Genomic DNA, 21214 nt, shown 5'->3' with positions numbered 1-21214 from the left:
GATGCTGATGCTGACACGGGTGCCATCGTCCGTTGCTTGGCAGGCTCCGTGTAGAGCCTCCTGTCCTGCAGCAGTTCTGTTGTAAACTGACTGACGGCAGGGGCCTCGTGTACCTTCTCGAATTCTCAGTCCAGTCCTTTGCACACAGGAAATGTCTTAAAATTGTGTATTGATCAGAGAGGAAGAACAGTCCATTTTACCTCACACTAAAAATAATTTCTTTAACAAATCACTTTATATGCAGTTGTATTGTGTTTCATTGCCAGTATTCCAGCAATATTCCTTCTGTATGATAAATGCAAACAGCCTCACTTCAGTATGGATTAAATATGTTTTGTGGGATTCGTTAGGAACAATTTACTACATTCTTTTTGGCAAACTGGATTCCAAGTTCTAAACAACTGCCTTTACAAAGCCGTTTTGGCACATAAATTATAAGATATAGGCCGTCTGTTCAGAATTTTTCCCTTTCAGTAATTTTTTAAAAGGGAATTGGGTTTTAAAGGGGGATTTAGGGCCTTTTTTGTCGTTCTTTGATGAGCGTCTTCTTGTGCCATTTACCACAAATAAAGATTCTCAGACTTTTTCAGTCTTAGGGCATGGGCTGACCGCTAGAGCCAACTGGAAATAGATCAGACATTAACAGATGTAGCACATGTTTGCTGATGTCACCGGGCTGTGACTGCTGAGAGGCAGACGTGCGCTATAACTAAAAACGGCCATTGAATGGAGAGCGTACAAATTTACAGAGAGAAAACAATCTATGTTTGTTATTGTTAATGAATATGCCATGTTATTTTGGGGACTTTCCATCATTAATAAGTTTAAAAACAGTCTCTAAGTTATGGCAGAGCCATACCCATGGCGCCACTGCTCTATTCAAGCCTCGTGTGCCTCTCCCCCTACCATGGCCCCACCTCCTCCATGGGTCCTGGCCACAGTGTTCCCCATCTAACCTGCCCATGGCACCCAGGCCTCCTCAGTCTGCCCTTCACTGTCGCTCCTTAAAAATGTGATGCTTTTCATGTGTCTATTGGCTGTCTGTATGTCTTCTTTGGAAAAATAACTGTTCAGGTCCTCTGCCCATTTTTTTAATTGGATTATTTGGTTTTTTTGGTGCTGAATTGTTTAAGTTCTTTATATATTTTGGATATTAACCCCTTATTAAAGTTACCATTTACAATCATCTTCTCCCGTTCAGTAAGTTGTCTTTTGTTTTCTTGATGGTTTCCTTTGCTGTGAAGAAGCTTTTTATTTTGATGTATTCCCAATAGTTTATTTTTGCTTCTACTTCCCTTGTCTTAGAAGATATATCTAGAAAAATGTTGCTATATGGGGCACCTGGGTGGCTCAGTTGGTTAAGCATCTAAATCTTGGTTTCAGCTCAGGTCATGATCTCAGGGTCCTAAAATTGAGCCCCACTTTGGGAGCTCAGCATGAAATCTCCTTGTCTGACTTCTGCCCCTCCTCCCTGCTTGTGCAAGCACACACACTCTGTCTCTCTCTTTCAAATAAATAAATAAATAAATAAATAAATAAATAAATAAATAAAATCTATTTTAAAAAGAAGAAGAAGAAAGAAAGAAAGGAAAGTCTTGCTATTGTTGATGTCAGATGCAAATCAAAACTATAGTGAGATACCACCTGTTAGAATGGCTAAAATCAAAAAGATAAGAAACAACAAATGTTAGTGAGGATGTGGAGAAAAAAGGAACACTCATGCGCTGTTAGTGGGAATGTAAATTTACGGTATAACCATTGTAGAAAGCAGTATGGAGGTTCCTCAAAAAATTAAAAATAGAAATACCATATGGTCCAATAATTCCACTTTGGAAAACAAAAACACTAACTCAAAAAGATATATGCACTTTTATGTTTATTGAAGCATTATTTACAATAGCCAAGACATGGAAGCAACCTAAGTGTCCATCATTAGACAAATGGGTAAGGAAAATGTGATGTGTATACACACAAACTCTCTCTTTCTCTCTCTCTTTCTCTCTCTCTCTCTCCCCCCCCCCCACACACACACACGGGGTGGGGGAGGAATATTACACAACCATAAAAAGGGATGAGATCATGCTATTTGAGACAACATGGATGGACCTAGAGGATATTATGCTGAGTAAAATAAGTCAGGCTGAGAAAGACAAATACCATATGATTCCACTCATAAATGAAATCTAAAAAAAATGAAGCAGAATCAGAACTATAAATACAAAGAACAAACTGATGGTTGCCAAAGGGAAGGGGGGATGGGAGTTTGGGGAAAATAGGTGAAAGGGAGAGGGAATGAGTTCAGTTTTGAATGAGTAAGTGATGGAAATAAAAAGTAAAGCATAAGGAATACAGTCAATGATACTGTAGTAGCTGTGTAATGGGACAGGTAATAGCTATACTTGTGGTAAACATAGAATAATGTATAAACTTGTCAAATCACTCAAGTTATGCACCTGAAACTAATATAACATTGTGTGTCAGCTATATTCAAAACAAACAGAAGACATGATGCTAATCAGTCCTTATTTTTCCCAATTTCCTTTTCCCCCTCCCCCTCTTTTCCTCCCTTTGTTTCCCTCCCTCCCTCCTTCCCTCTCTCTCTCTTTCTCTTTCTGACTCTTGTTTCTTTCACTTTTAGAAAAAACAAAAGAAGTGAGCACACAGGAAGTTTTTGCTTCAACCACTTACCGTTCTCCTAAGTCACCCCTATCCCTCACCTTCACTCTCACAAATATGTGTGTGCATGTAGGTGTGTATATTTGTATGTAGGTGTGTGTGCATATACATACACATATACATCTATCTATCTATCCATCCATCTATGTGTGTGTATACATATAGATATGTGTATATGCACACACTTATCTCCCTCCACTTAAAAAAAGTCCAGATGTTACGAAGAGTCCAGTTCAAAATCTACTTGGTAATGTTTCTCTAATCATCTCTTCCATCCACATATATGAATATACATCATCTTTACTTCCCCTGGAAGTAAAGTTCCTTCTAGAACTTACCATAGTCTTCCCTCTCTTACCATTATAGCTCATAGATTACAAGCTCCTTAAGAGCAGTATCCATGTTGAGTTAATTTTGTATACTTCTTAGCACCCAGCAGAGGGGTCTCTCATAGTAGGGGCATAAGAAGTATTAATTCAATAATAACTTCCCTTCAGGATAGACTACTGTAAATGTCCTTCTTTCGAGTTTGATGTTTGTGATATGTCCTCGTATCATTCCACATCCTCTTTCACACAAGTCTCTCTAGATTTTCAAGGTACAAGAGCAGCCCCTTTTTATTAACAAGTTTAATTTTGCTTTTTATTTGAATCTCAACTGTCAGTGAATTATACCATCTCTTTTAATAGCCTCGTGTGCAAGCTGAACACAAGGACCACCATCCTGGCAGCCACTAACCCCAAAGGCCAGTATGACCCCCACGAGTCCGTGTCTGTGAACATCGCCCTCGGCAGCCCCCTGTTAAGTCGATTTGATCTGATCCTGGTTTTGCTTGATACCAAGAATGAAGACTGGGATCGTATAATTTCCTCCTTTATCTTAGAAAACAAAGGTACGTGGAGATAAATCATTCAAGTTGACCAAGAAAAAGTAGACGTGACCAAATGAAATCCTTTTTGAAGAAACTGAAGTAAATACCCAAGGTACCCTACCTAATTGGCATTAGAGAGATGCTTGCACAGAAGGCAGTCAGAGGAGCCGGTTAGTCCGCCCAGAATAATGAGCAGAAGAAAAAGGGCCTATGGATGATATTACAGTCAGTAAATATGTTCTTTGTGATGAAAGGGGGCAACCTTATGATATGTAATTACCACTCACCTCTTGCGCTGGATGCAAAGAAAACTGGACTGAATTATGAAACAGAAATCTCTAAATGTAAGCTGCTCTTTAAATTAGATTTAGTCAAATACTATGTCACTTACTGTAGGACAGACCAGAATTATTATGAATAATTTTAGCCCCTGTAGGAAGTTTACCTTTGTCGAGCTTAGATCCTATGGCTACTTATTCTTGAGCTATATGCTGTGCAGAGTCAGATCTAGGCTTCAGTGGCCACAAACCTGAAGGTTATCTTTGTTAAAATGAGTGTAAGAACTTTATCAAAACCCTTGAAGCGAGATGTTTGCCTGTTCTTAGAAATTACTGACCTAGCACCTGATATATACAGGTTATCCAAGCAAATCAGAGAAGCTCTGGAGCATGGAAAAGATGAAAACCTACTTCTGCCTGATTAGGAATCTACAGCCCACGCTGTCTGACGTGGGTAATCAAGTCCTTCTCCGGTACTACCAGATGCAGAGGCAGAGTGATTCCCGGAACGCTGCCCGGACCACCATCCGCCTGTTGGAAAGCTTGATCCGATTAGCAGAAGGTTTATTTCATTCAACAAATAATACTTCTGTTGGGTGCCCAATCTGTGCAAGGCATGGAGCTTGGCACCATGAATTCAAAGATGAAAAGGAAGACTCTCTACTCTAAGGTGCTCATAGTCACTTAAAAAGTAAAGGCTCTGAGCCATGAAGCCTCTTCTTCTGGGGACAGATTATGGGTATGGAGTAGAATGTAGCATCATTAAGAAAGAGGAATCTTGGTGACATCATTCATTTAGAAAGTCTTATTTACTAATGTTTGTTTCTCAATGGCAGTCTGTTAGCATTTGGGGTGGAACACTTTCTTGCTTAGAGTTGTTTCCTATATAGCATCTCTGTTTTTTTCCTCACTAATTACCATTTGCACCCCACCACTGACACAGGAAACTAGCCCATCCCAAAGGCATGAGACTTACATGTATACATACAAGTAACATGCATCTCAAGACTTTTTTCCTAATAGTGACTTTTACACTTAGCTCTTGTTAAAATAACTCTAAAAAAAAGTTCCACTTGAACTGAATGTATCATATGATGACAGAATATCTGCTTAATAAAAAATTCTGTAAAACCAATGCACTTCACTTTGTCAAGGATTTATAGCTAATATTAAGACAAGAAGTACCCCAAATGCAGGCTGGTGAGTTTGGTAGTTTTGAAAAGCCCACAGATAAAGAGAAGTGCCAGAGATGAGAAATGAGTTTGATATTGTAAATTTCTATAAGGAACAAGAGAATGAGGATTAAAAGTTGTTGAGTATTAGATATATGCTTCTATAACACCTTTCTTTGTGGAACCCAGAGTACTTTTTCATATAAATACCCAGAATCATCATGGGCTATGCAAGATTAGCCCCATTATTAGAGAAACAACTTTAAAGCTAGTTGAAATGAGACTTTTGTGCTTGTTTTAGTAAAATGAATTTGTTATTAGTAGCTCATTCATTAAATATAATTTTTCAGGGGAGTTAAAGTATTACAAAAATCACCTCAAGTACTCATTAAGAATTTCTGTCTTCATAATTTTCTTAGCTCATGCTCGCCTGATGTTTCGTGACACTGTGACTCTGGAAGATGCTGTTACAGCGGTGTCAGTCATGGAATCCTCAATGCAGGTGAGGGTATTTTGCACCTAATATTTGAACCCTAATTATAAGCATGTAAAAAAATAAAAGACAGTTTATAGCATATCATGAGTTATAAAAATGATCATTTTCTAGATATAGATCCAAAGGAAACCATTTAAAAGAAGGGGAAAAAAATGTCATGGAAATATCCTTTGCATCAGTAGCATTGCTTTTGCCCACTGGTGTACGGTAGTGGGTCTCAACTCTTTTTTTTCCTCCGCATATCTGGTGGATGCTCATGGTCTCACTAGCGGCAGTGTGCTTCTTGGAGCAATGCTTGCTACCAGGAATTGGGGGAGAGAACTGCTGAAATTCGTAAAAGGCCCCCAGGTGACTCTGATACCCAAGATGGGGGTGGAGAAAGCTGATTTGGGAGCAGTGGTCTCTAGTAGGTGCTTCCTCATTGCAGGTTGACCTGGTGACTCCCCCCAATATTTTCCATTTTCTTCGCCCCTGCAGGGAGGTGCCCTGCTAGGAGGTGTGAATGCACTCCACACTTCCTTTCCTGAAAACCCTCTGCAGCAGTACCGGAGGCAGTGTGAGCTTATTCTGGAAAAGCTGGAGCTGCACAACCTCTTGAGGGAAGAGCTAAGTAGACTTGAAAGGTGAGAAAAGAAATCCAAGAAAGGCTTATAATGGAAAATCCTTGTTTGACATTTAGTGAAACGAAGGAAGTGGAAATTAAGTGGAAAAATCTGTCTGTAATATCTGTAGGGGATTGGCTCCGTTATCTGTTGCTGTATAGTCAACTACCGAAAAGCTCAGTGGCTTAAAATACAAACAAAAAACACCACCACCACCGTTGTAGTGCTCACTTTTCTGAGAGTCAGAAATTCAGGAGGGCTCAGTGGGAACGCTTATCTCCACTCCACATTGTGTTGGCTGGGATCACTCCTACATTTAGCTGGGAGTTCCAGGTGGGACTGGAACTTCCAGAATAGCTTGCCTCACACGTATGGTGCCTTAGCTGGGATGGCTTAAATGGCCGGGGGCTGGCTGGGCTCTCAATAGCTTAAGGCTCTAACAGAACAACACGCCTCTTACGAGCTGGGCTAGAACTGGTACAACATCATTTCTGCCACATTTTATAGGTCTGAGCAAGTTACAAGATCAGGCCCCATGCAAGGTAGAGGGACATAGACACACCACCTCTTGATGGGAGGAGTGACATAGACATACAAGAATGGGGGAATTGATGGCTGCCATCTTTGGAGACCACCTTCCATAGCTACATTTCCTTGGTTTGCTGGTTTGGTGAGCCTTATAGAGAACAACGGCTGGTCCTTTCCTATATATAGCAAACTGTATATTAATTTACTGAGTTTATACCCCTGGGCCCCAATTACATGAGAAGCACCAAGGTTGGCGACTCATAGTTTACACTCAAGACACACAGTTTCCATGGAATCAAGAAATCTTGGTAAATAGGCTTCATTCTGTTTACTGCCACTACTTCTTCCTCTTCTTTTCTTTGGCTCAATAGAAGTAGAGCAGTGCTATTCAGAGAAATGTCTGGGAATGCTGTTAAGAAAGAAGAAATTGGACTCCAGGAAAGTGATCTACCCCAGGCCAGACCCAGACACAAAATATTTTAATAATTTGGCTTTATCATTTTTCCTTGCCAGGAAAGGACATGTGCAAGGGAGTTTACATAAAGAATCTTAGTATTTATTAATATTTTAATTTTATTCTTAATGTTTTTAAAGCTTTCTTCCAAGCGTAACGAATATTCTATCTTTATATAACCCTGGTGAAAGAAAATCACAGAAGACTGAGGCCCAGACTGCTTTTAGGCCAGCCGAAGCTAGCATGTGCGGAAAGTTAGGGAAGTCGAGATAACTAGTACTGACTTTCACCTGGGAAAGGCCCTCTTGGTTCATTAGCAACAGATCTGACCCTCCCTTCAGCATCATGATTTTCCTTCCCTCCATGCCCAAAGTCATGACTTTTAAAATTTTACATATTTAACAGACTAAAAAAAAAAATCCCCAGTGAGAACGATGTATTTTATTAAAGAGGAAAATCTGTTTCTCATCCCATAGGGTAACAACTCAAGAATGACAAAAGCAATGTTGCAAAACGCCACTTTCTAATGATTTGTTAAAATGTGGACACATGGGAAGGAACGCGTCACGTGCATTACCTAAAGAATTTTTGCCCCCTCTTTAATGTTTGCATGCTCCCTGCATACGTGAGCTTCTAAAAAGCTAGACTTCCGAGTGTGTACCTGTGAAACACGAGTGAGCAACGGCAGGGGTGTCCATTTGAGTATCTTCGTGATCAGTGCAAGCGGCTCAGAACCGCCCTGAGTCTGGCTGGTGGCATCGACCTCAAAGCTGGGGGCTGGTGAGCGGAGACATGTGGAAGCAGGGCAGCTGCTGAAGGAGAATTTGGGGACTGCAGTGGGACTGTTGACTGAATAAGTAAAACCCTGAGAACTTTCTTCTTGGCTTTTCTCCTTTCACTCACTGTCTTCATCCAGTAGCATTGTCTCTTAAACTCCTGAAATGCCAGCACAACCTTCCTGGGGGAGTGTGGGGACTAGCTTTGTGTTGCTAATACCAGGTGCCAGCCTGCAGTAATCTTGCCCTTTGTATAAAATCAACCCCCTTTTCTTTTGGTCTGGCTTTTTAGTGATCCAGAGCCTGGTGTTGAGATGAAAGCTATTCCTTTGGTTCTTTTATGGTTTGATGTAGCGGATCCTTTTCAGGCCTGCCCTGGGCCTGGCTTGGCTTTTGGAGAGGCTGCTCATTTTGACTGACCAGAAACTGGTCATGTGGACCAGAAGCTGTCATTGCTGGATTCAGGAAGGAAAGGAGTATGAAGCTCAGAATCAGTGTTATGTGATAGAAAAATAGCAGTTGGACTTACCAAATTCAAAATGACCCTCCTGGAGGGAAAGAAGAAGAATAGGTAATGATCTAAAAAAAAGGATTCTACCTTCACATATTCTTTTCTTCTGGTATAGACGTCTTTGATATGCAGGGCCATGTTCTGGGTGTTGATCCTCAAAGCTGTAAAACCAGGTGCCCCGCAATGAAAGTGAATGACCTCCAAGTCACATCTAAAGCCAGTCTTACCATGGGAGACAAGCCCAAGTAGAATATGGGTTTATCCCCTTAGGAAAGAGTTCTCTAACCCTTAGAGGGGTCCTACGTGAGTAAAACAACTATTTGTATTTTGATCACACTTTTCTTCTGGAAAATGCTTACTAGTGACAGCCAGCCTCAAATGGTGGCCATTGTATTCACCTGAAAACAGAATGCCCAAAAGCTGTGTTTTAGGAAGGTGTAGTAAAACTGCAGACATTTTATGTCGGAAAGAATTTAATTCCCAAAGTCACAATTAGACTAAAATGGTAGGGCTAAATTATTCTACAGCCCTTTAAAATTCCCTATCTTTTAGAACATTTTTATGGAGCTTTAACAATTATGAATATCCCTGACCTCAATTTGATGTATATTAGATAGTAGTAATTTTGAAAGCTATTTCTTTTTTTGTTTATTTGGTTATGACTACAATGAATATGGATTTTGCTCTATTGATGTGTCCTAATCTATGGGTGAGTGAATATAACCCAGTATTTTTACAATAATTTTTGTGGGTTTTTTTCCTGATCATAAGAGGTAATACTTTTCTTTATAGAGTATTTTGGAAAGTAACAGTAATAAATTAAGAAAGCAAAAATCACGTATAATCTTATTTCCCAGAGAGGCCTACCATTAACATTTTAATGTATTTAAATATATTTAAATTTAAAATTCATTTAAATTTAATATCTTTTCTTCTACGCCTTTTTCTATGATTATACATGATTCTTAGAATAATTTACTCATCTGCTTTTTTGTTTAATTCCTTTTCAAATTTAACACATGAAAGCTGGGTCATGTTGCCCCTTATACTGAGAAGCTATTTCTGGGTTGTTAGGAAGGGCTTTCTGAAGGACCTCCTTTTGAGAAACTACCATCTCTGTTACAAATTGGTCCTCTGGCGTTATTTCAGTTTCTAATATCCCCAAGATTAAAAATGATTATCACAGGGGTGCCTGGGTGGCGAAGTCGTTAAGCGTCTGCCTTTGGCTCAGGGCGTGATCCCAGCATTCTGGGATCGAGCCCCACATCAGGCTCTTCCGCTGGGAGCCTGCTTCTTCCTCTCCCACTCCCCCTGCTTGTGTTCCCTCTCTCGCTGGCTGTCTCTGTCAAATAAATAAATAAAATTTTTAAAAAAATGATTATCACGATCAGATCCTTCATTCCGGGAGGTCAGTAGGTTCACCTCGGTGTCAGCCTGATGGAGAGTAGCTGCCCAGAGCACATGTCAGAAAATGGGCTGAGCCTTGCAGGAAAGATGTCCCAGTTGCCTGGGGGCGGTGTGCCGTGAGCGTGATGCCCCAGGGGCAGTGTGAGCCACAGCGCAGAGGAATCACGGTCTCTACTCCCAAGGAAGGTGACTTTTAGGTGCACTAACACCAGTACTCAGGTGAAGAGATGTGAGGGGATCATAATTTCTGCTCTTCCACTTTGTTTCTGATCTGTAAACCGGCTGTGAAACAACCACTTGATCCGCAACTGGCCACTGCAAGTAGCGATAAGCCTGTCTTGGAGGGGAACATTTAACAAGAGAGATAAGAATGAGCATTTTACACTGACCTTCCAACAGTCTTAAGTAACTTAAATGGACTTGTAGGGAGAGCTTAAAAGTAGACAAGCCTGCTACTTCATTTCCTTGGTTTCACTAAGTTTTAAAATGATTATCAGAGCACTTAAATTCTATACTGATGAGAAAGGATGATTTCCTCCTGCTGCTCTAAGAGACTATATTTGGTATTAACTTGGAGTTATGTTGGACTCAAGCCCTTTAGATGGCATCTCGGAGGCTAAAGAAATGGAAACGTTAAAGCAAATTCTCTTCTCTTCGTTTTCCTTATTTCTCTGCTACAGGTTACAGAATCAGAGTGTGCGCCAATCCCAGACACAGGCAGTGGAGGCCGAGACTAACCCAGGACCCTCAAACAATGATCCAGGAGAAACATCAAAGTCCAGAATCTGGTCGGCACAGCAGGAAGTGAACTCTAGCATGCTGACGTCCTCTCCTGGAGGCAGTCCTGAGGGAAGCCCACTTCCTGATCCCCCATCCCATCAGGGGCCTAACGGATCAACAAATAGAAAACATTCCGCTGAGCACAAAAATAGCAAAGATGACAGTTTGGACTGGTTTGACTCCATAGCAACTCATCAGCTTGAACCTAAAAACGCTGTGCCTGTATCTCCCAAAACAGCTGGGGGAGAAATGGCTTTGCAAACCTTCAGGAACAAATCTCAGGGTAAAGAAAAGAGGGAGCCAGGCCAAAGGAGCAAACTGGAAACTGGACAGCTTCCAGCACCAGGAGAGACAGAAGCTCCGTGGAGGCCAGACCGTGTTGAAGGTAAAGAGGCAAAAAAGGCAGCAGTCGTTTCGGAGACGGCGGTGTCTGCCGCCGAACCAGACTCGGTGCTGACTCACCGCGTCTCCAGGAAGCTGCAGCAGCTGCGCAAGGCCAGCGCCCAGGAGTTGTGCAGAAACCCCGCTGAGGTGCCTTTACAGCCAGGCCCTTCTCATCCTCGGTCCAGTCCTGTCCGTGGCCCCGAAGGAACATTGCAGACTCCCAAGAGAAAGAGACAGAAACCCCTTACTCAGGTGGAAGAGCCTGAACTTGGAAGTGTGGAGAGTCCAGGTCCCCCACTGGCCAAACTGGCAAAATTTACTTTCAAACAGAAGTCAAAACTGACCCACTCCCCTGAAGACCACAGTCCTGTGTCTCCTGGCACAACCAGAGTAGCAGTTCCAAGTCCTAGAACTCTCCAGAGAGCGAGAAGAAAAGCAGCTCTGCCTGGGAAGGGTCCACAAAAGTTGGCCTCCCCCTCAGGAAGCAGAAACTCAAATCAGCCACAGGGTCAGGCAAAGGAGGTGCCCCAGAAGGCACCGGAGGAAGACAGATCAAGAGAGAAAAGTGAACATGGCCCTGAAGGAAGAGTTACCTGGCCTGAATTTGAGCTTGGGAAACAGACTGGGCATTCTCTTCTTACTTGTCAAAGAAAGGAAGAGGTCTCATGTAGTAACAAAAGCAGCAAGGTTCATGCTTGCACATTAGCCAGATTGGCAAACTTCTCCTTTACTTCCTCCTCTGAATCCAAATCAGGATCCCCTCCTCCCCCTGAAAGTAAGAACCAGGGGGAGAGAGGCCCCAGCCCTCCTCCCGGGGCCGCAGCTACAGTGCTTGGCAGGAAAAGGAAAACTTTTCAGCTGGAGGGGTCCACTGAGAGATTGCTTCTTTCCAAAAAATCTCTCTTTACTTTATCAGAACTAGATGATGAAGCATTGGATTTTGATTGGGATGAAGAAATGAGAAAGAAGCCATAATCATGAAAAGCTTTCTGGTCAAATTTCAGCCTCCCCCACCCCACACAGCACCTTCGGGATATCGACATGTGTTTATACATGTACAGAACTATTGGCCATATCGAGTACCATGCTGAATACCAGCTCCCCTGACAGGTTTTATCTTGGTGACTTGCAAAGGTGTATAATCAATGCCGGGCAGTGTGATACCAGCACTTGAATTAATTGACATTGTGCAATTAATTTTGCAAATGGAATACTTGTATTCCCAAAGATGTTTCTGTTTGTTTGGGTTTGGTTTTTTGTTGGTTTTGTTCTCTCTCTCTCTCTTTTTTTTATTAGGGGTTGGGTCTTCCTGAGATTGCTTCTCCCCTTCACCCAGAAACAGATGCCAGAAAGGTAGCCCTCATAAAGCTAGCAAGTTAGATTAACTCCTTTCTGGTTTTTTTCCTACTTTTTTTCCTTCACCTAAGATGTGCAAAGTGTGGTGAATATTTATTATGATTTGCCAAAATCATGTGATTTTTCTAATATTATTTCTGTGTTTGTTCTCATGTGTCAGATCAGATGTGACTAACGCTTTTCCTTCTTTGAGAGGCATCCTTACAATTGCATGGTATTCCTCAAGATCTCGCAGCTGGTCTAACTGTAGCTTTCTCAAATATTGACCTTTTGAGTTTTCCCTGTTTTCTTGAGCTAACATTTTGTGTTTCAGATTCTTTGTATCGTTGGGGGACGTACCTTCAACACAACTTAAATCCTGTAGTTAGAAGGAGAATGTGCAGTAATCTCAATCGTATATCATGGCATCTACCCAAGTGGTTAATATGGAAATGTGATTCCTACTAAGTTATGATTCATTTGTCCTTCAAAACCAAGCAAATGATGACTGTTTGGTAGAAATAGACAACTTAAGCTTTGTCTTTCTTAAGTCCTTTTGAAATCACTTCTTCCTTTGGATTCTAGCAGGGGCTGTTAGGATTCCATAATTATAGACTTTCTCTTCTGAATTATGAATTTTTAAAGTAATAATTAATAGAGGCTTTCATTGTCTGAGGCACTTTTAGATGTGAAGAATACCCAAAATTATATGTACTTCATTTAAGGATTCCTTCATTAAATTCATACCAAAAAAAAATTAAGGAACCCTAAATTTTCTTGAGCATTTAAACGTTGAATGCAAAATTGACTAATTAAATTTTCTGAAAAATTTTAAACTGTGAGTACAAATTTAGTATGGATGAGTCTTATGAAATAACACCTTAAACAGTGATTATAAATGTTTTATTGCACATTCACTTCAACCTATTCTAAAACATTAGGACCATGGTTTAGGTAATTTCTTGTTATTTCCATACTTAATAACTTCCCAGTATAATATGATTCTTAATGTGATTTATTCCTAAAGTCTCAGTATTAGTACTTTCCCTGAGTTTCAGTGGTCTGCCAGAAATGAGGGAGAAAGAGAGGATCTGGGTTATTGACCAGGTGAATCTTGGTCTAGACATAGTCTGGCCTGATTGTATAGTAGACCGAGGTAATTCAATCGTGAGTCACCATGCCAAGCTGTTTTTTTTGTGGGGGTGTTTTTGTGGTAAGCTTTTAATTCGTCTTCTTATAAATGTTTGTCTTTGAGACTTGGTATCTTGTGCAGTTATGATGCACTAATCTTTGGATGGCTGGTAGTACCTAACCTGTTGGCTTGTCATTCGGGTATTTTGATCTGTTCTGTCTTCATTATTTAAAATGGCGATATTCCTTATTGGGAATCTTGATTCCAGAGCTTTCATTTCTTGGTGATGAAGGATTTAGTTTGTGTAGTTAACGTATCTCTTCAGGACATTTAAATTCATGTTTTAAAATATGGTGTTGAATTGTCTCTCTTCCTTAATTATTGTATATGACACCCTGTGCCACCTGCTGCTACCTGGTTATTATTTTTGCTCACCTTACATCCTATTGTTTACGCTAATAAATCCACCCTGTTTTTTATTTTAGTACCTTCTTCTACCAGGATCATTTGACCAAATTCCTAGTTCCATATATTTTTTCTTTGATGCTTACGTGGTTGGAAATAACTATATATATAAATATTGTAAACAGACAAAATTATTAGAAGGAATAAAATACTCAGTATGGGGGCATCTGGGTGACTCAGTCTGTTAAGCGGCTGCCTTTGGCTTGGGTCATGATCCTGGAGTCCTGGGATCGAGCCTGAGCCCCGCATTGCATCAGGCTCCCTGCTCAATGGGGAGTCTGCTTCTCCCTCTCCCTCTGCCCCTCCCCCCAACTTGTGCGCTCTCTCTCTCTCAAATAAATAGAATCTTTTAAAAAATAAAATACTCAATATGAACACTCCCCTACTTACTAAACAATTTAAACTTGCATCACAGTCTACATTTTGTTATGACTACCTTGCTGTGCTTGTATTTGATGCTCAAAGTCTCACAACTTGATCAATAGGAAGTCCCATTATGTTGATGCTAATGTCCTTTCAGGACTCTGACATTTCTAAAAGTAGCCATAGTATCTGAAAACAACAGCATGCTCCAGACACATTTTGATATTTTTCCTGCCTCAAGTCTTAGAATCAGTTACCCCCTAAGACAATCTATTCCCTTTCCGGGCTGTTGGTATTACAGGCCAAACTCACCATCTCAAGGATGCACAGGGGAGTCAGCCGTGGGCAGGAGGACTATCGCTGCTGTTGGCTCCCTGTAGTAGTTTCAGATCTGAAAATGACTAATGTCCTGAGGTCACATTTTATTCTGCTGTGTCCTGCTTTTCTTACACTATGTGATTTCACAAGACTTTCTCCTATGTGGTATTTAGCGTGTACCAAAGAAGCACATAGGCATCCTGGGGGAAATAAGTACAGTCTCAAAAATCATATTTCTGGTCAAAAAAGGAAAGTGTAAGAGTAACCTTTAATTCTGAATCAACATGTCAGAATATTTTTATTTCAGGCCAGTGAAGTCCTTGAAATCATTTTAATAATGCAAAATTATTTTTTTAAAGATTTATTTATTTGAGAGAGAGAGAAAGGGGGGTAGAAGGACAGATGGAGAGGGAGAGAGAGAATCTCAAGCAGACCCTAGGGTGAGTACAGAGCCCACGCAGGGGTGGATCCCACAACCCTGAGATCATGACCTGAGCTGAAATCAAGAGTCCGACACTTAACCCTAACTGAACCGCCCAGGTGCCCCAATAATGAAAAATTATTTAAACACAATAAAAATTATACCTAATTTTCTTTGTGAGACCCCAACCAGAATTTTAACTCTATTATAATAATATAAAAGAAATGAGTTTTCTGACACTGTAAAAGGTAGTGTCTTCAATGTATATGTGATAGTCTAAAATTTATGATAGGGATTTTATTATGTAATTTTTAGTGTTTCTTAGAGATACAGACAGAATAAGCTTATTATTCTGATAACCTTAAACTGTTCGGCTTAATTTAAACTTTAAACTTTTTCTGAAGGTATACCAAAACTTTAATATTAGATATCTACTCTTGGTTGAAGAATTTTAATTCTAACAAACACTGTACTTCTAATACCTTCCTCAAGTGCTAAACCCACCTAGCTGATAGAATGACTGGAAGACCAATTCTAGAGAAAATCTTAGGTCAACCACAAAGAGGAGACCTAGAACTCACTTTTAGCCAATCCACAACACTTAGGAATTCAGAACCAACCTACACTGAAGTCTAGGTCACTAGGGACTACCTGCGGCCAGGTTAACTTTTCAGATGCAGTTTATCAGACAGCCTAGTTCCAAATTTAACAAACTCAGAGTGTGGCAGGCTAGGCCACTGCATATTCCTCAGTGTTCAGAATCACCTCTTCCATGTCTGCTTTCCATATTGTTAACATTCAAGAAGGATAAAAGAAGGCTCCTGGCTCACATATAAGTACTCACTCCAATAGGGGTTTTGCCGTCCATGTCCCATGCGACAAGTGCCCTAGCCCCCCAGGTATATGGGGAGCCATTGCCCACACATGCCCTTCACTGTTCCTCAGAAGACCTATACAGGAAGCTGTGGTAATTGCTCCCTATGACGCACTTTTCTGTTGTTTTCTATCGCTTCCACTCTCTCTCCTCTTAAAGGCTTAAAAATGCATCTAAATGTACTATTTGTATTAAATATTAGTATTAATCATGTATTAAATATTGTACTTAATACTTTAAAGTGAACTTGACAGAAACGTTATGTTAGGCTTAACTAAATTGTTGATGTGTCTATGTAAATATGCTGATTCAGGATACAGTCCCAGAAGGGAAATAGGATATACACACTGGGCCTGATGTCCCCAAGAATTAGGGTATGAGTTATTTAGCTTGTGAGCACAAATGGTTTTTAGGCCACTCTTCTCTGCATATGGTTAGAACCTTAATTAAGCTTTGGCCAAGTTGAGCCACTGGAAGTCAAACATTTGTACCAGGTGCATTTTTATGTGAGGGCTATCATGGTTTAAGACTGTCATAATAAAGCAAGCCGGTATTGAAATATTGCTTAATACTTGAGATCTAACTTTTTCAGTGCCTACTGATACATAAAGGAGACCAGATAGCCTAGCAAATTGGGAATCAGGCAAATCGGATTCTAGAACTGAATGATCACTAGCCGGCAATGTGACCGTGCTGTCTTCAAGGATCGTTCCATAGAAGCAGAGGATTAGGCATTTCTGATTTGGGTATTACTGAGTTACAGAAAGGGAAAACTTCAGAGGCTAACTGAAATAAAAGGTTCAGTGAGAGGGTGCCTGGGTGGTGCAGTTGGTTGAAGGCCCAACTCCTGGTTTCCATTCAGATGGTGGTTTCTTGATCCTGGGATCGACCCCGAGTTGGGCTTGTGCTGGGTGTGGAGTCGGCTTGAGATTCTTTCTCCCTCCCCTCTACTCCCTGATTCCTGCCCACTCTCTCTCTTTCTCTCTCTCAAATAAATAAACAAATAATCGTAAAAAAAAAAAAAAAAAAAAAAAAGGTTCCCTGTAAGAGTGTAGCGGGGAATCTCATTAAGGGCAGGAAACAAAGTCTAACCAGGCTACGTGATCCTAGAACTGGAAAGTTCTCTCAGCCTCTCTGGGGTCCTCAGGGTCCCGCGTCTCTGCTTCTCTTGGTGAGAGTGCACCCATTTACTGTCCCTCTCTGCGGCCCTGTTTTCTGTGCTAACTCGGGATTACTGTGCTCCAGGTGCCTTATAGATTTTGATCTACCTTGGGGCCTGGCTCCCAGCTGTGCCTTTTTCTGATCTTTCCAGACGATTCACCCATCTTCACCTTACAGATTCGGAGTCAGTGTTCAGTTGGTTCAAGAGAATGTGGAGGGTGTGGGAGTGAGCCGCCACCTGGTGCCAGCACAGCCCCCAGAGCTGCGGGCGGGGTCAGTCTCCAGCAATGGGCTGGGAGGCCCGGGTGGGCCAGTCTGGCACACTTCTGTCTTCACAGGGCTTGGGGTTATAGGTTCTATGATTCTATAACCTTCGTTGTTTCTATTACAGTTACTGAGTTGAGACAGCATGTCTCTAAAGGTACTTGGATTGTCTTTCCTAAGAGAGCCATGTAAATTCCTGACCTGACAACAGCCAGGGCTTTTCCAAGGATTGCAAACCAGTCTGGGTGTGATGGAAGTGCAGTTCAGGCTGCCGGCCACAGAGGGGGCTGTTTGCTGTGTCACCGATTATCAAGCTTCCATTTTCCTGTGCATCAATTTCTCAACCTAACTATTATAGGTTTTAGAAACACTTGGACGGAAACCAAAATAGATGGGAGTATGTGAAGGATATTACTCTGAAACTATTCTTTAGGAATAATCTCTGCAGTTTACATATACTTTAACATTTTCCAAATGTTCTACTTCATAATTGCCAACAAGGCAGGGAGTAGATCCACTGTGATGGGAGGAAGATACGTGTGTCTTAGGCCTACTTTAGTCCTTCTAGAATTACAGATAGTCCAGGATAACTTTAAGTTGAGGATTCACATAACATTGATCTTTAATGATCTTATTTTATTATTGTTGGAAAATCAAACTGCTTTGTAAGAAGGGAAACCCAAAGCTGCCTTGAGGGCTCCGGCACATCAGACACCTTTGATTTGCTGCCTTTGAGAGGACTCAGTGTGAAAGGGGGATGACACTGTTGCCTGGAGCACAGTAAACCCCTGGAGAGACTCCTTTATTTAACAGACTTTGCCCCTAAGAACTAGTAAGGATGGAAAAACGTAAAGTATCTATATAACACAATCCATCCTTGAATGGAAAGTCAGCTGCCAGACACTGTCCAGTCGTTTTTCTTCCAATATCATTATGTGTTCATGAAGATTACAAAAGCTGTGAAATTTTAATTTCATTATAATTAGATATGTGAATGTTATAATAATTTTCCCCAAAAATACTACAATAAGCTAAATTTCAAGGAAACTGAGCCAAAATTAAATTCATAGCAATTGAAATTTTTCTAAATTGGTTTTAAGTACTTACTTGCCCTGATGAAATTTTAATTACAACATAACAGTATCAATCATCATAATATTAGTACTTACTTTTCAAAACATTTAATATATGACACTTGATTTTCACATCAATACTATTCATAATTCAGGTGATACCCACTTTTACAAATGGGCGAAAAGCTCAGACATTTAAGTAATTTTTTTAAAGAAGAGATGTTTGTTTCTTTTTTTACAGAATGTTATTTTTCTTTCTTTTTAAGTCTATTTATTTAATCTCTGCATCCAACATGGGGCTTGAACTCACGACCCCGATATCAACAGTTGCATGTTCTCTCAACCAAGCCAGCCAGGCACCCCAAAGTAGTTTTTTTAAAGACTGTCTTTAACGTACCCTATTTGAAAGATTAGGTTCTGGAGCATCTCAACTCCCCTCACTTTTTATTGCTCCATTAAAAATATCTGTTGATACAAGGTTAAAGTTATCTATTTAGATTGCTTACTATGTGCTAGTTATGCCTTAAGCACTTTTCAATATTCAGATGAAAGTATTTATTATTAACTCATTTAATCCTCCCAGCATTCTCTAACATAGGTAGTATTGTTCACATTTCATAAATTAGGTAACTGTAGCCTAGAGATACTAAATAAGCTGACCAAAGTTACATTTTTAGTGCCAGCTTAAATGAAAAGGTAAACTGAGGCAATCTTGAATTACCAGAAACCTAGTTTACTTGGAAATAGCAGAGGAATTGCAAGTTGGAAAACGCATGCTATTGCAAGCCCCAGGGAGTCTGGTGAGGGTTTGGGATGGCTGTATTTATGGGCAAGGAGTACAAAGAGAGGGACATCCAGGCAGAGTTCAAAAAGTAAGGTCATTGGCTTGAGGATGGGGAGAGACTTGGCAGATGTTCCCTGGTCAGAAGGTAAAGCTGTCTTCTGTAAATCAGGCATTTCCAGGAAGTCAGGCCCTCGGTTCTTAAGTTCCATTCTTCTGAGGCACTTGAATGAGATTCTCCATTTCATATCCTCCTTGCCACTTTAGACTGAAATCCTTTCACAGTAGTTAGTGATGCGATGCCTATATTAATTCCTAAAATGAGAGAGGAAAGTATCACCCAGAAGAAACTCCTCGCTTTGCCATGCTCTTAGTCCACCTGCAGCATCCGTACGCCTTTGCCAGCACATGCACCATCTTTTCTCCGCTGTGACAGAGGGACTGTCCACACTGCTATGCCCTTCCGCCCATGTGCCAGATCCCACCCCTCCTGCGTCTTCTGGACACGGCCCCAGCACTCCTCCCCAGGCCCCCTCCCTACTGTATCATTTCCACCATTGGTTCAAAAAAACACAAGAACACCTCACATGACCCTATTTCCTCACTATGTCTGTGTTTCCCCTCTTAGCAAAAACTTTCTGAGAGAGTTGTCTATTCCCCCATCTCCAGGTCTCATCCCTTCTGCTGAGCCTGCTCCGGTGAAATTTTTGGACTCATCACTGCATCTAAGCCCCCTTATCAAGGTGACCTTCATTGCTCATTCTCTGTCCTGAACTTACTTGATTTGATGGAGCTGATTTCTCTCCCCTCCCTGAAATCCTTTGTCACTTGTCCTCCAGGACAGCACATGTCTGTGGTTTTCCTTACTAACCTCTTCCAGCCTCAGCCTTTTTGCAACTTACCCAGTTCCTCCTCTTCTTGCAGACCTTTAATGTTGAGTGGCCTGGGGCTCTTTTCTATGTGTGTTATTTTCATGGAATCTTAGCGCTCTCAGAACCTACCTATTAGCTGATGATGCTTTTCCTGAGCTCCAGATGCCAGGATCAAACTGCTATTCAGTATATCTCCTTGGTTATCTAAAGGACATCTGAACCTCAACGTGTTCCAAATTATACTCCTGATCTTATCCCCTAACTTGCTCCTTGCCCAAATTTATCCATCTTGGTAGATTAAATGAATACTCTAGCCTTCCAATGCTTGGGTCAACCACTTGACAATTTACTTTCTCTTGTATCTCACACCCCACCTATCGGCAAATCCTATGGACTCTCTATTAAAAATATATCCAGAATCTAGACACTTCTCGCCAAATTTGCTGCTATCCACACCACCCCCCCATCCAAGCCACTATTGTCTCTTGCCTTGCTACCCTCCTTGACTCTCTACAGGCTGTTCTCAGCACCGTAATCAGAGCAGTCCTGTTAATCAATACAGTCAGATCATGATAACTCTTAACCCCAGACTCTCCAGTAGCTCCACATCCCATTGCGGGTAAAAGCCAAAATCATACTTATAATAATGACCTCTAGGGGCGCCTCGATGGCTCAGTCGGTTAAGTGTCTGACTTCGGCTCAGGTCATGATCCCAGGGTCCTGGAATTGAGTCCTGCATCGGGCTCCCTGCTTCTCCCTCTCCCCTGCCCTGCCCCCCTGCTTGTTCTCTCTCCCTCTTTCAAATAAATAAATAAAATAAAAAATCTTAAAAAAAAATAATGATCTCTAAAGCCCTACACATGTGGCCACATGCTACCACAAACCTTGCTGTTCCTGTAATTCTCCAGACATGAACCAGCCTCCTGGCCTTTTCCCTTACTGCGCTATCTGTGGAGTGCCCATCCCCTGAAGATGGTCGCCCTCACCTTCTTCAAGATTTTGTTCAAATGTGATTTCAGTGAAGCCTACCATATCCTATGCAAAACTGCAAAACATTTCTCCCCTTACCCAATTTTCCATAGCATTTTCATCATTAACATACTATATCATTTACTCATTTATTGTATAGCCTGTCACAGGTGCTAACCAAGGGTGAGGGAAATCTAGAACGGATAGTAGAAGAAAGAGACCATGAGTTTCAGGTCTCTAGATCAGCTGCG

General features: G+C 41.1%; 1 protein-coding gene across 3 annotated transcripts in view; it reads left to right on the top strand.

Annotated features, from left to right (window-relative positions):
* MCM9 (minichromosome maintenance 9 homologous recombination repair factor) overlaps positions 1-14030 on the top strand; it is a 99364-nt gene extending 85334 nt beyond the window's left edge. For 2 of the 3 annotated variants that reach the window (XM_008691167.2, XM_008691168.2), the window contains exons 9-13: positions 3366-3568; positions 4184-4387; positions 5417-5499; positions 5971-6116; positions 10452-14030. In XM_008691167.2, the coding sequence (XP_008689389.1) occupies positions 3366-3568; positions 4184-4387; positions 5417-5499; positions 5971-6116; positions 10452-11910 (2095 nt within the window). In that variant the 3' untranslated portion in view covers positions 11911-14030. Of the gene's footprint in view, positions 1-3365; positions 3569-4183; positions 4496-5416; positions 5500-5970; positions 6117-10451 lie in introns of those variants that run through there. The other variant, XM_040627703.1, reaches the window with a different exon arrangement.
* Positions 14031-21214: the final 7184 nt, after the last annotated feature.

This window comes from Ursus maritimus, unplaced genomic scaffold (genome assembly GCF_017311325.1).
Source record: "Ursus maritimus isolate PB19 unplaced genomic scaffold, ASM1731132v1 scaffold_13, whole genome shotgun sequence".
NCBI lineage: Eukaryota > Metazoa > Chordata > Mammalia > Carnivora > Ursidae > Ursus > Ursus maritimus.
The sequence above is the reverse complement of the archived record's forward strand: the minus strand, read 5'-3'. Positions and strand labels throughout refer to the sequence as shown.